Source organism: Colletotrichum graminicola (genome assembly GCF_000149035.1).
Source record: "Colletotrichum graminicola M1.001 genomic scaffold supercont1.43, whole genome shotgun sequence".
In the NCBI taxonomy this organism is placed as follows: domain Eukaryota; kingdom Fungi; phylum Ascomycota; class Sordariomycetes; order Glomerellales; family Glomerellaceae; genus Colletotrichum; species Colletotrichum graminicola.
The window spans coordinates 121,590-134,086 of record NW_007361047.1 but is presented as its reverse complement, the minus strand read 5'-3'; the positions used below and the strand labels follow the sequence as shown (position 1 = coordinate 134,086).

Sequence of the window (12,497 nt, the reverse complement as noted above, 5' to 3'; positions counted from 1 at the left end):
GCTGCCAACTTATTTCGCGCGCCTCTAAAATTCTTAACCTCCATCCATCCTCCTTCCCTTCCCTTCTTTCCACCAACCCACCAACCTTCCAACCCACCCAATTGTGTTCCATCTACCACACATACCCTCCGTCGCAAACATGTCTTTCGTCCAGCGCCGCATGTTCTCCGCCTCGGCGAGAAGCGTACGTCTCTATGCCTTCCTCCCCTTCCCTTAACCCTCTAGTTGGCCCGCGCAACAAGCTCCGGTGCCAGCATTTCTTTTGACTTCTGCAATCAAACCCCCCACCCCTCGGTACATCCGAACAAAAGCCGACCTCGGCGAACATTGGGGTGGAGGAGAGACAGAGGGAAAGTGAGAGAAAAAAAAAGAGATCAAGAGCTCGAGCTCCATGATGCAACGTCAACAAAAGACAACATCAACGCTACACGGAAAAAGGAACACGAATCACAGCTGACACGATGCATCCTATAGCTCTCCAAGGTCACCGTCCTCGGTGCCGCCGGTGGCATTGGCCAGCCCCTCTCCCTGCTCATGAAGCTCAGCCCTAGAGTCACTGAGCTCGCCCTCTACGACATCCGCGGAGGCCCTGGTGCGTCCGCAACTCCATCCCATCTTTGACCCCCATCCGTTCGGCAAAAAAAAAAAACTAACTCTGCTCCAGGCGTCGCCGCCGACATCTCCCACGTCAACACCAAGTCCTCCGTCAAGGGCTACGACCCCACCGCCACCGGCCTCGCCAGCGCCCTCAAGGGCGCCGAGGTCGTCCTCATCCCCGCCGGCGTCCCCCGCAAGCCCGGCATGACCCGCGACGACCTCTTCAACACAAACGCCTCCATCGTCCGCGACCTCGCCAAGGCCTGCGCTGAGTCGTGCCCCGACGCCAACATCCTCGTCATCTCCAACCCCGTCAACTCCACCGTCCCCATCGTCTCCGAGGTCTTCAAGGCCCGCGGCGTCTACAACCCCAAGCGCCTCTTCGGCGTCACCACCCTCGACGTCGTCCGCGCCTCCCGCTTCGTCTCCGAGATCAAGGACACCGACCCCAAGGACGAGAACATCACCGTCGTCGGCGGCCACTCGGGCGTCACCATCGTCCCCCTCTTCTCCCAGAGCAACCACCCCGAGCTGAGCTCCAACGCCGAGCTCGTCAACCGCGTCCAGTTCGGCGGTGACGAGGTCGTCAAGGCCAAGGACGGCGCCGGCTCCGCCACCCTCTCCATGGCCTTCGCCGGCGCCCGCATGGCCGAGTCCCTCCTCCGCGCCTCCCAGGGCGAGAAGGGCATCGTCGAGCCCACCTTTGTCGACTCCCCCCTCTACAAGGACCAGGGCATCGAGTTCTTCTCCTCCAAGGTCGAGCTCGGCCCCAACGGTGTTGAGAAGATCCTGCCCATCGGCAAGGTCGACGCCGTCGAGGAGAAGCTCCTCGAGGCCTGCTTCGCCGACCTCAAGAAGAACATCGCCAAGGGTGTTGCCTTCGTCGCCCAGAACCCCCCCAAATAAGCGCATCGTCACTGTTCTCCCTTGACCAGGCTCCCCATCAGTATGGGGGCCATCTTGTTGTAGTAGATGGACATGGTTGAGTAGGGTTGAAAACAACAATAAAACCGAAACGCAAATCTCTCCCGGCCCAACCTCGACGCCCAACCGCGTTTCGGGTGTACGGCCGGAAGGGGAAACGACCGGGTAGACGCGGAGGCGCAAAAAGTCGTGCTTTCCTACCTGCGGCATCGACTTTAGTTAGGTCTGCCTCTGTACCATAAATTTCAAACGCTCTTGACTTCAATATTTGGCGCATCCTTGTGAGCCCGTTTTGCATTATTCATGTCATGTTTGATACTGGACTACTTGATGCATGAAACGCAAGTGTAGGTTTTTGTTCTTGTTTTTTGTTTTTGTTGATATTCATGACGAGTCAAAAGGGGGAAGAAGGAAGTGGCCTTGCCTTGACATTCCTGAACTGTGAAGCATATGTCAAATTCGAAACATCACCCAACCTTGACATGCATCCATGGCCAACACGTTCAAGCCAGCCGATCGCAGAGCACAACTGCTGCTAGGCGTCACATTCCCTATACCCGCATTCAATTACGAAAACCTCCCCCCGGGAATATTGCCCTTTGAGCAGGTGGAATCTCAGTAATCCACTTGGTTTGTATGTGCAGGTTTTCAATTGTTCAACTGCTATCATACATCGATCGTATCTTCACACCGTCTAACATGCAGCTTCTTCCGTTGGAAACAACATGATTGGTCTATCGCCTGACAATTACTGCCTCCGGCCCTGTCTCCACGCCTCGAGCTGCTGGCGGCGTTCCTCCACCTTGCGCTCGAACTCGGCCACCTTTTCCAGGCGCTTCTGCTCCTCCTCCTCATCCTTCTTCTTCTGCTCCGCCTCCTTGCGGATCCGCTCGCGCTCCAGCTGCTCGGGTCTGCGGGCGGCGATGTCGCGCGGGCGGTAGTCGGAGAAGAGGTGCTTGAGGACGACCTCGATCACCCAGCAGGCGGCATAGTCCATGACCATGATGCCCGTCATCGTCATCTTGAACTCATCGGTGAAGGGGACCAGCTTCATCTGCTCGTTGATCTCGGGGATGAACTCCATCGAGCAGGAGAAGGCCAGGGCAGAGACTCCGACAATGCCGTAGAACATACCCTTGTTCTCGCGGAGACCTTCACGGAACGGGCGCCCTTGGTAGTTGATGGCGAATGTGCTGATCTGCTGGATGAGCTGGAGCAGGTAAACAGCGCTGTTGAGCAGACTGGGGGCGAACTCGGCCTCGAGGTCAACGTCGCCAGAGCGGCTACGTGTTTGTTAGCATATTTCTAGGTGGGATTCTTTTTACTTTTCTTCTTCTTCTTTTTTTTTCTTTTTTTTGGAAAAAAGCGGAGTAGGACTTACGGCTCAAGTCTGTCGCAGAAGCGGGCAATGTAAATCAGGGTAACAACGTGGACGGCAAACTGTCCCAGAATCGAACCGATGATGTAGAAGTTGAAGATGTTGGGCTGAGGACGCTCCTTGGACAGACCCTCAACAACCCGGGCGCGTGAGATGGACAGGAAGCAGACGCTCATCAGGATACCGCTAATTGTGTACTGGCCGTCACCGAACTTGATACCCTCGAGGTACAGGACACTCAGGCTGTAGGCGCTGATGAGACAGTTGAGTGCGAGAATCTTGTAGGTCTGAATGGTCGCAACAAGCGTGCAGCGGCCCTGGCGGATGATGTTCGGGACAGCAATGACGTTGCGCAGCTTGCTTGTGAAAGGGGCGGCAACGGAGGCATCACCAAGCTTTAGGGTGGGGGGCTCATCGTCGCCCATCTCGTTCTCCATCATGCTCGAGGTCATTTTGTCGGCGAAGCTAGCCGCGTTTGCAGCAGCCTTGGCCTGACGAGCAGCCTTGGGGTCATTGTTGAGAAGCTGCTGGGCACCGGGGGAAGTGACGGTCTCGATGGCGCTGATGCCGTTGGCCTTGAGCCATTCGTCAGGGGTGACGTTCTTCTTCTGCGCCTCCCGCTCGACAGCCTTGTTGAAGTGGGGGTTGCTGGGACCAGGAGGATACAGGTGGGCAATCATGACGGGGACGGGGGGTGCTGGCTGGTTGAATCGCTTCATCAGGTCGACCTGCTTCTGGTAGATCTCCTTCATTTTGGTGTTGCGGGAGTGCTCGGCAATGCGAGTGAGATCCTCTTGAGTGCCGTTGAGAAGGGCTATGCCAATGTGAGCTTGCTTGAGAGCGCCGACGTCGTTGGTTCCATCACCGGCCATCAGAGTGTAGTAGCCCATGTCTCGGAGACCAACAAGGATATCCTCCTTTTGCTTGGGCGAGACACGCGCGTAGACCCAGGTGTGACGGAGAATCTGTTTCCAGCCAACCTGGTCCTTGAACTTGGCAAGGGCGTAGCCGGTAACACAGAGGTCGTTGTTCTCAATGATCTTGGCGTCTAGGGGCTTGGTGGCATCAACCGGGATGACTGTCTTCTCGTCGACGCTGCGCCAGACGAGCTTGTCACCCCCCTCATTGTCTTCAGGGGCGTCCAGGATCAAGACGTCGCGGTCTACGATCTCGACATCTCTGGCGACGTACACGGCGGTGAGAGGGTTGTCTCCGGTAATCATAACAACGCGGTGGCTGCTCTCGTTGAGCATCTGCACAGCCTGCTTGGCATCTTCCTTCAGGGGGCAGGACAGGACGAGGAATCCAGCAAAGGTGAGTCCAGACTCGACATTCTCACGCTTCAGCTCGTTGATCTTGCTGCCCCCAAGCTCATTGTCAACAGTAAGCTGCTTGTAAGCGAGAGCGAGAACGCGAGAGCCACGGCGGGTGAAGTACTTGTACGTCTCTTCGTAGTCTGTCGGGACGGAAGACAGCCTCTTCATGATGGTTTCGGGAGCGCCCTTGACACCGACAAAGGTACCGCGAATCCTGTTGCCCTGCTTGTCTGCACCGTTGACAGTCGCGACGGCACTCTGTCTCTTGAGGGCGGAGGAAAACTGGAAGCGGCGCTTGATCTGAACGGTTCCGCTAATGCCAGTAGTAGCAGCCGTGGTAGGCTTGCTGGCGAGGGTGTCATTTCTTCCAAGAGTCCAGCCAAGAGATGTCAGTGTAGCCTTCTCCATGGGGTCGCCAACAACCTCGCCCTCGTCAAGCTTGACAAGAGCATGAGCAGTGGCAAGAACCAAAGTTGTGTCCAGACGGATCTCGTTGACCGGCGTCATCTGCGAGTGGGCACCATCCGTTTCACGGGGAGTGTCCGTACCAGCGGCTTGGCCCAGTCCCAAACCGGCAATGCCCTCGACAACCAAGTCCTCGCCGGTCAGGGTACCGGTCTTGTCGAAGCAGGCGACATCAACGCGACCAGCGAAGGGGATGCGGAACGGCTCGGTGCAAAAGATGGCGTACTTGGCCAGGGCAGCCAAGCTAGTGTTGACCGCAAGACTAAGTTCCATGGGCAGCTCGGGGGGAACAACACTGGTGACGATCAAGACGCAGTCAAGCAGGAGCTTGGAGCGCTTGCGGTCCTTCTTGACACCCTCGTCCCAGACGTACCATGAAGCAGCGATGGCGAAAATCAAGAGGAACAGAATGAAGAGCAGGGCCTCGACGTTGTTGGCAGATACACGCTCGGTAGAGTAGATCATGGTGCGGACCAAGCTGCCCTGAGACGTCTCGAAGCCGGTCTTCTGGACGATGGCCATGGCGCCGTTGTCAGGAGGAGGGGGGACACCGGAGGCCAGCTTGGGCTTCTCCTCGTCAGGGTTGCCGTGAGTAATCTGCAGGACCTTGGTGCCACCCCAGAGGAAGGCGTTCTTGTCGAGACCCTCGGGCTCGAGCGCGGCGTCAGCGGGGCGGAGTTGGATGGAATCCTTCAGAAGAGGGGTACTCTCGCCAGAGAGCATGGCCTCGTTCACGATGGCAGTTCCCTCGACGAGCAACATATCGCAGGCGACGCCGCTGTCTTCCTTGGTGCGTCCAACAGAGACGAGGTCACCGGGCAGGAGCTGATCGCTCATGATCTCGGTCCACTTGCCCAGGCGGTATACGTAGACTTCGTACGGCTTGATGCTCATTCCGCGGAACTCCATGAGGGTGCGCTGGCGCTGCCAGACGACGGTGCTCTCGAAGGCGACCAGCATAAAGAGGGTAAAGAGCGAGTAGTACCAGTATTCGTCCAGCATCCAGAGACCGACACAGAAGATCTGGAAGACAAAGAAGGGCGCGACGGCGTGCTCCTTGAAAAGCTCGGTGAAGGTGGGGACGGGAATATCAAAGGCATTGGGGCCGTAGTGCTCCTCGATCCTCTTGAGCTCGTCCTGGGTTGTGATGCCCCTGGACTGCTGGTAGCGTCCGATCTTGGGCTTCGGCTCGGCATCGATATCGTAGGCGAGGGTTCGGAAGCACTTGTCCTCGGGGTAGTAGATGAAACGTCGCTTCTGGAAATAGAATGAGGTGTTGACCTTGCCGGCGACCTGCGTGATGTTAGAGGCTGGATTACAAGAGGGAGTTGAAGGGGGTGGTATTGGCGCGCTCCGGCGTCGGGCTGGCTCACCTTGTCGCGAACGATTTTGCAGATATCGGCAGAGCCGGCATTGGCCACGGGGATAACCTTGACCAGCTCAGCCTCTTCAACTGAGGTGGCGCGAGTGGCAGTGAAGAGGGCCTGGAGGTTGACGCTCCAGTGGGTGGTCAACCAGGCGAGGGACTGGAGGGTGACGATAGAACCGATCCACACAAAGGTCCATTCCTCGGATGCGATGTGCTTCTCATAAAGCTCGGGGGTGAGATAGTAGCGCAGGAAGATGGGCCAGAGAATGGCAAAGGGCCATACGTAGGCGTGGAGGTAGATTGGGAGAGGCTTCCACAGCTCGGCGACCTTGATCTGGGGATTATCCACAAGGGGCGCCATGGTGGGCGATCGCGGTTGCGCGCGGGACCGACCGATCAAGCGACTGTGGGCGGCGGAGCTGTGATGAAGGGAGACGGAGGAGTGTCGTTGGCCTGGCTAGGTCCCTCTTTGCATCGACGGTGATTTTTTCCGATGCGGATGGGAAACCCAAAAAAGATAGAAAAAAATAGAGAGAGATAGATGGAGAATCGCGCAAGGTTGAAGTGACCCGTGGCAGGAAGAGAGGGCGGGCTGCTGATGTGGGGTCTCCCCTTCTCTCTTTCCCACGTTGTTGCCGGAGAATACACGGGGAGAGGCGAATAAGAAAAAGACAGCAGAAGCAGGCCGAAGGAATTCGATACGAACAAAGCTAAACGAATATCTGTCCAAACTGCACCCGACCGAATCTTTTCTTCCTCTTCCTTTTTCTTTTTTTCTTCTTTTTCTTCTTCTCTCTCTCTTTCCGTCTGTCTCTCTTCGTCTCACGATGGCAAATTGGGCGACAGGCCACTCCCAGTGGGACCACAGGGCTCCCATCCGTTACTTACTTCTTAGGTACCTTGGCAGGCGGGTGACAAAAAAAGAGGCACTCACAAAAGTGCAGGGCCCATTTCAGGTACCTATGCTCTACAATTTAGGATATGCAAGTAGTCTTTAGTAATCTAGCCCAGTAACATTTAGTTGATTCCTTAGGCACAAGTCACCTTAAGTCAACTTTACTGAGTGCCTCTTTTTTTGTCACCCGCTTGCTTGGCTCCAGGCCCCTACCGCGATAGTGAGCACCCTCACTATTTGCAATCGGACTTGGACACCTAAGAGGAGTACATAGGTAGGTTGTTCCGTGCCGGTATCTCTTTGTACATGCAATGCATGCATGCATGCTTACATAACGCGTACGGCATGACACATCCCACCGATAAGGATTCCCCTTCCTTTCTTCACTTCTTTGCTTTCAGCGACATCTACTAATACATCTTGCGACTTAATGTATGGAGTGTCTCTGTATTTCAAGCCGAGCTTGGATATCTTTGGTATATATATATAGGAAAAATATCTTGTTAAACGTCTGGGCGGTAATCGGCATCTTCCTCTGTATATTTTCAGAACCCGCATTCCGAGTACGCCCTTTTCTTGTTACCCATCGTCGTCCGTCAGCCAATAGATGCCGTTGTGATGGCATCTATTGAGCCAGAACCTATGCACTCTCTACCCCCTACTCTCCGATCGCGCCCACGATGGCGCTTCTCCGGTTGGCCCGCCCAGTCGGCCAGTCCTCGTACGTGGGCTGGGCAGACGGCTTTGGCGGCTTGATGTATTGCGAGATGCGCTTCGAGACGCTTCCTTGGCGTCCCAGGCCTCTCGTGGCATCTGCATCGTCGCCACTGGAGCCGTATGTGCCGGTTAGCGGCCCGTAGAAATCCGACATCATGCTCGCCCGCTTGTCAACCGTGTACTGCGCACTGTTCCGCTTGTTGTTCCGGTTCGCCGCTGCATTCACGGCACTGGTTCCTATCAGAGAAGGGTCGACAGGACGGACGGGGTTCCAGGGGTTGTCGCTATAACCATAATGACCGGACCGGCGAGCAAGGTTGCGCCACATCTGGGCCTGACGCTCGCGCTCTGCCACTTCTGCTTCTGCCAAGAATCGTTCAAAGTCTGTCATCTGCCTGGCGGCAGCTTGTTTGACAGGGCCGTCTTGTCGAGTTTGATGAGTATGGTCGTGAGAAGATGTGACACCGGGCGCCACTGCAGAGACCATTTGCTGAGGCATCTGGCTGGGAGGGTCGATTGGTGCTTCCGTCTCGGCCGGGGAAGCTGACCTGGGTGGCGTAAGTTCTCTCGCGTGGGGATCGGAAATGAGGCTGAAGCTGTGCCGACGGGAAGATATTGAGCGAGAGGGACCCTTCAGAATGGGTGCCTTCATGTTGGAAGCTGAAGTGTTTGCATTAGTCTGTAACAGATTGAGCTGATGCTGCCATGGGTTGCGAGTCTTAGCCACCGCTTCGGCCTCTCTCCTCTTGAGGATTTCGAGGCGACGGTGCAATTCCATAGGAGACGGCGCCTCGTACTTGGACATGGACAGGTCCCTCGCCATGTGCTTGTCGATCGTCGCACTCGCTAGCGCCCGTTGCCTCGGCTGGGTCTCTGACTCGCCCACTCGTGTATCGGCAGTCGTTGGGCGTAGGTCATTCACCTGGTCGTCGCCAACGATGAGACTTTGGCGGTTGAGGCGGGGGTTAATGGTACGCGAAAAGTCCACCGCCGCGTGTTTTGGTACATAGACCGTTGGAGGCACTGATGGCACTGATGGCAACGGCGGTGCCTCGGTCTTGGCCACCTGGTGATCGTCGTCAAAGTCGTTGGCGCCGGGTCTCGACCAGAAACGCTTACCAAAGCTGCGTTTGGGCCGCAGTTTCGGTTGCGTGGTCGAGGACGGCGCCGGCTGCTGCGAAGGTCGCAAGTGGGAATGGGACTTGGACTTCTGAGCGGTGGCCGTTTGGGTCATGGCTACGGACGCTTGCCGGGGTTTTGCCACTTGTCGTAGGAATCGCGGTACAGACGACTTTGACGTTGTTTGCGCGTCCGAGACGGTTTCACTCCTGGGAGCACTGCTTGGTGCGTCAAGTGTCCTGTGTGCTGACGGGTTCAGCGGAAGAGACTGTGGCTGCATCTGGTAATGTTCCGTGGTCTCATTCATCACCGGGACGGGGTCAGTCGAGCTTCTATTTTGGTCGTCGACTCCGGAGGGTTCATTCGAATTGTCGCCGATGCTGGCGGAACTCCCCCGCTTCTTATCGTTCTCGGTGTCCCTCTCCTTGGGAGCCGGCCGCCGTCGGACCAAGCGGCCAAACAGCCCTGTCCCTTCTGTTGCAGGCTGTCCAGCGCTTGACGACGTAGTGCCTTTGGCCAACGCTGCAACTTTAACTCCGGGGGCAGTCGAGGGACGCCGTATGGTCGGTGGCAGCTGCAGCTGCGAGTCCTCGTCCAACCCTGGCAGCGGTGCAACGACGTGACCGTTGTCGATGTCACCCTGGTTCTGGGGATTGTTGACAAGGGTTGACGTCGCGCGAAGGGTGTTCTGGGGATTGTGGAGTTGGGGACGACGTCGTATCGACGGTTGCATCGGCATCTGCATCTGCATGGGTGGTTGCTGCTGCTGACGAGAGGGCGGCGGGGTCGGTTCAGCTTGAGCCGCCGGCGTGGACTTCTTGTTGATGTTATATGAACTAAGACGTCGACTGAGGACTCGGTTGAGCACGTTCTTGACCCCTGCCGAAGGCTGTTCCTCGCCTTCCTGCTGCTTTTTGGAAGTTGAACAAGAAGGCGCAGCGCCGTAAGATGCGCTCGCAGCCGCTATCATTGAAGACGGCCTCGGTCTCAATCTAGCAATGAGAGCAGGAGGTGGCGGGATAGAAGTAGTAGTAGTCAGAGGAGGAGGAGGAGGAGGAGGAGGAGGAGGAGCAGCAGCCGTTTCGGCCGTTTCGACGTGTTTTGGCAACCGGTGTGAGTCCTTTGTTGGCTTCTCTGTTAGGCTCCGGTTCTGGCCTTTCAGCTCTCCTGGTTCGTTCTCCTGGTCTTTCCGGGTTATCAGTACATTTGCATCTGACCGCCAGCTCCACCGATGCTTAGACAACCGGCGCGATGAGACACTGGAGGCACCGGGCTGCAGCTTTTGGTCGGCTGGCTTGTTGACCTTGCCAAGTGCGTCAGGAGGGCGGACGGGAGGTTGTTGGCTCGTCACCGCAGACCATGACCATCGATTGGACTTGATCATCTTATATATATCGACTGGTTTCTCGCCGTGGTGTTTTTGTTTCGTCAATTTTGCAGAACCCGACAGCCCCCCCAGACCCTTTGCAGGCGTCCAATCCCGGCACCACCCAAGCCCTGACAGCTCAGCAAAAAGAGCGGTCTTGCCGAGGTGATGGTTGCGCAGCTGACCCGAATGCGCCAGCTAGCTTGCCGGAATAACAGTTTTGGGGGGCTCAGCTAATAGAGCTATGGCCGAATGCTCGGTATGGAGACAACGAATCAGAATAAAGACGAGAGGCGTGTAAGCAGGTAATTCGGCATGCAAAGATGGAATGACTGAGAGGAAGAGACCGTCCAGGGACATGCATTTGGTCCCGAAGGCGGACATGGGACAACATTTGACGAAACGCGAAGGCCAGGAAATCCAGAAATAGGGTCTCCAGGAGACTCAGTTTGAACAAGTACTTTGCAGGTATTGCCCATCACACCCACCACATAAGCCGCTCACCGTCTCCCGCATTCCCGGTGGGTCGTAACTAACTCTTCTGGTACCTGGTAATTCAAAACAGTCTAAAGGAGAGCAGCATGCTCACTAGGTAACGAAGACGAGCCCCGTGATCCTTTAGCTTTGACGTACCTTTTGAAGCGCACCAGGAGAAGACTCCGATGAGTAAGACGTATTACCGAATTGTCCGGGTGGCTGGATTCCGTAGCATAGGTGGAATTGGAGACTAGTGCAGGCAAAGTCAGACACTGCCGCCAGTGCCTGCGAGCCCAAGCGGCACTCGGCGCCGGCAGCAAACGAGAGCTTCAAGGGCCCTAGCACCGAGTCAAGTCAAAGTGGTCATTAGCGTCTTCAGGAGTAGTGTCACAATCCTAATGCGGACTTTGCAAATATCACGGCGGTAGTATGGTTGCCAGGGGCGAGTTAGAGAACTGCGGAGGGCGGGCCCGAGACGTCATCGGAGGTGCCTCTCGAGCATCTCCTTCCACATCCTGCACTCGCGCTCGGACAGGTTACCAACGCCTCTCACGATATGGCAGGCTGCGCGGGTTGGATCGAGATAGATGCCCGTCAGAACCCCCTCTCCGATGAAACGTCGGAGGACTGCAGCAGTTGATATGGATGTTGCTGTTTGTAGTAGCCGGACGGCAGCTTACACCAGTGAGACCCGCGCATGGGGATATGGTCGACCGCCCTGCCGTCGATCCCGTCGTATTACCTATTTTGGTAGTTTAATTTGAACTGGTTTGCGTCGAGGCAGGACTCGTGTGGAGTTTGTTCAGTCAGCGTGCCGATCATACAAGGGAAACCCTGATCGCCGATTGACTATTAGTAGCAGGGCAGCAAACGCGGGGCTCAACAAGCGGTAGGTGGTTTGGTGGTATGTGGTGGGAGCACGCTACCACCTATTTCCTTTGTTACGCGAGGCGAGACGTTCCGGAACAACTACCTACCTAGGTATCGCTGACCGTTGAACGCGTTTCTTTGTTTTCCAAAGGTCACATGAACTGATTAGTACCGAACTAGCAGTACAGCAACCGCACAGGAGTCGAGGGCTCCTTGGATACCGACAAGACTGGTTAGCTAGGAACCAACACAAAGGGCCCTGTCCTGGCATGACCAGGGCAGAGACATATTGCCGTATCTCGAATCATGTCGTGGAAATTCAGGAGACCCGGAAGCAAGTGCGGACAATGACACCATCATCCAAGACGTGTCGCGGCGTACGGCCACACGGCACAAAGTGATACTTGTTGTCTGCCACCGCCAACGGGGTGTCTGGGTGAATTGGGACTTTTCAAAGAGGCGGGGTGGAGGCGCAAAAAGGGGTAGGGCTTGATGAGTGCCTATCCTTACAAGCAAAGCAACGATGCCGGTACAGATGGACAAGGTGAAGATTGGGAAATGAAGGAAGTTTGAATGAGTTAAGCTCATGCCCAGGGCGTACCGGTGGTCCGTGGTCTTGGACATGTTGGAGCTAGGTAGGTATTGGCCCCTCCTTCCCCATTCTCTCACCCCAGCAGCCTGCGTGTGTCGGCAGGGGTCATCAAGATTGTCCTTCCCTGCCTAAACTGGGATGGAACCACCTTTTGTTTGTTTCCTTTTCTGTCAGCGACCTGGGCCGGGAACGAAGAGAGAAATAACGTAGGTACACGTGTATATCTGTACAAAGTGCAAGTACGGAGTAGCTCGCCTCTTACCTAGGTAGCCGGCCCACTGGTAGGTACCTAGGTATCTGTAGGTAGTAAGGAAAAAAAGAAGGAAGGAAGCAAGTTTGCGTGCGCACGGCCGGCAGGCATGGTGGCGGTGTTCTGGGTGAAGTTGGGGCCACAGGGCGTTCCTTCCTCACC

General features: G+C 56.2%; 3 protein-coding genes across 3 annotated transcripts; 1 reads left to right on the top strand and 2 right to left on the bottom strand.

Moving 5' to 3' along the window:
* Nucleotides 1-139: 139 nt before the first annotated feature.
* GLRG_08882 (malate dehydrogenase) lies at nt 140-1,503 on the top strand (the record flags this gene model as incomplete). Its single annotated transcript, XM_008099567.1, has 3 exons — nt 140-184; nt 475-592; nt 665-1,503. 3 exons carry the CDS (start codon nt 140-142, stop codon nt 1,501-1,503), a joined length of 1,002 nt encoding a protein of 333 aa, XP_008097758.1.
* A 766-nt stretch (nt 1,504-2,269) lies between these two features.
* On the bottom strand, nt 2,270-6,410 carry GLRG_08881 (ATPase; the record flags this gene model as incomplete). The annotated part of the gene is made up of 3 exons (XM_008099566.1): nt 2,270-2,804; nt 2,903-5,973; nt 6,054-6,410. The coding sequence occupies 3 exons, from the start codon at nt 6,408-6,410 to the stop codon at nt 2,270-2,272; spliced, it is 3,963 nt and encodes a 1,320-aa protein (XP_008097757.1).
* A 1,192-nt stretch (nt 6,411-7,602) lies between these two features.
* Nucleotides 7,603-9,750, bottom strand: GLRG_08880 (uncharacterized protein; the record flags this gene model as incomplete). The annotated part of the gene is made up of 1 exon (XM_008099565.1): nt 7,603-9,750. The coding sequence occupies one exon, from the start codon at nt 9,748-9,750 to the stop codon at nt 7,603-7,605; it is 2,148 nt and encodes a 715-aa protein (XP_008097756.1).
* Nucleotides 9,751-12,497: the final 2,747 nt, after the last annotated feature.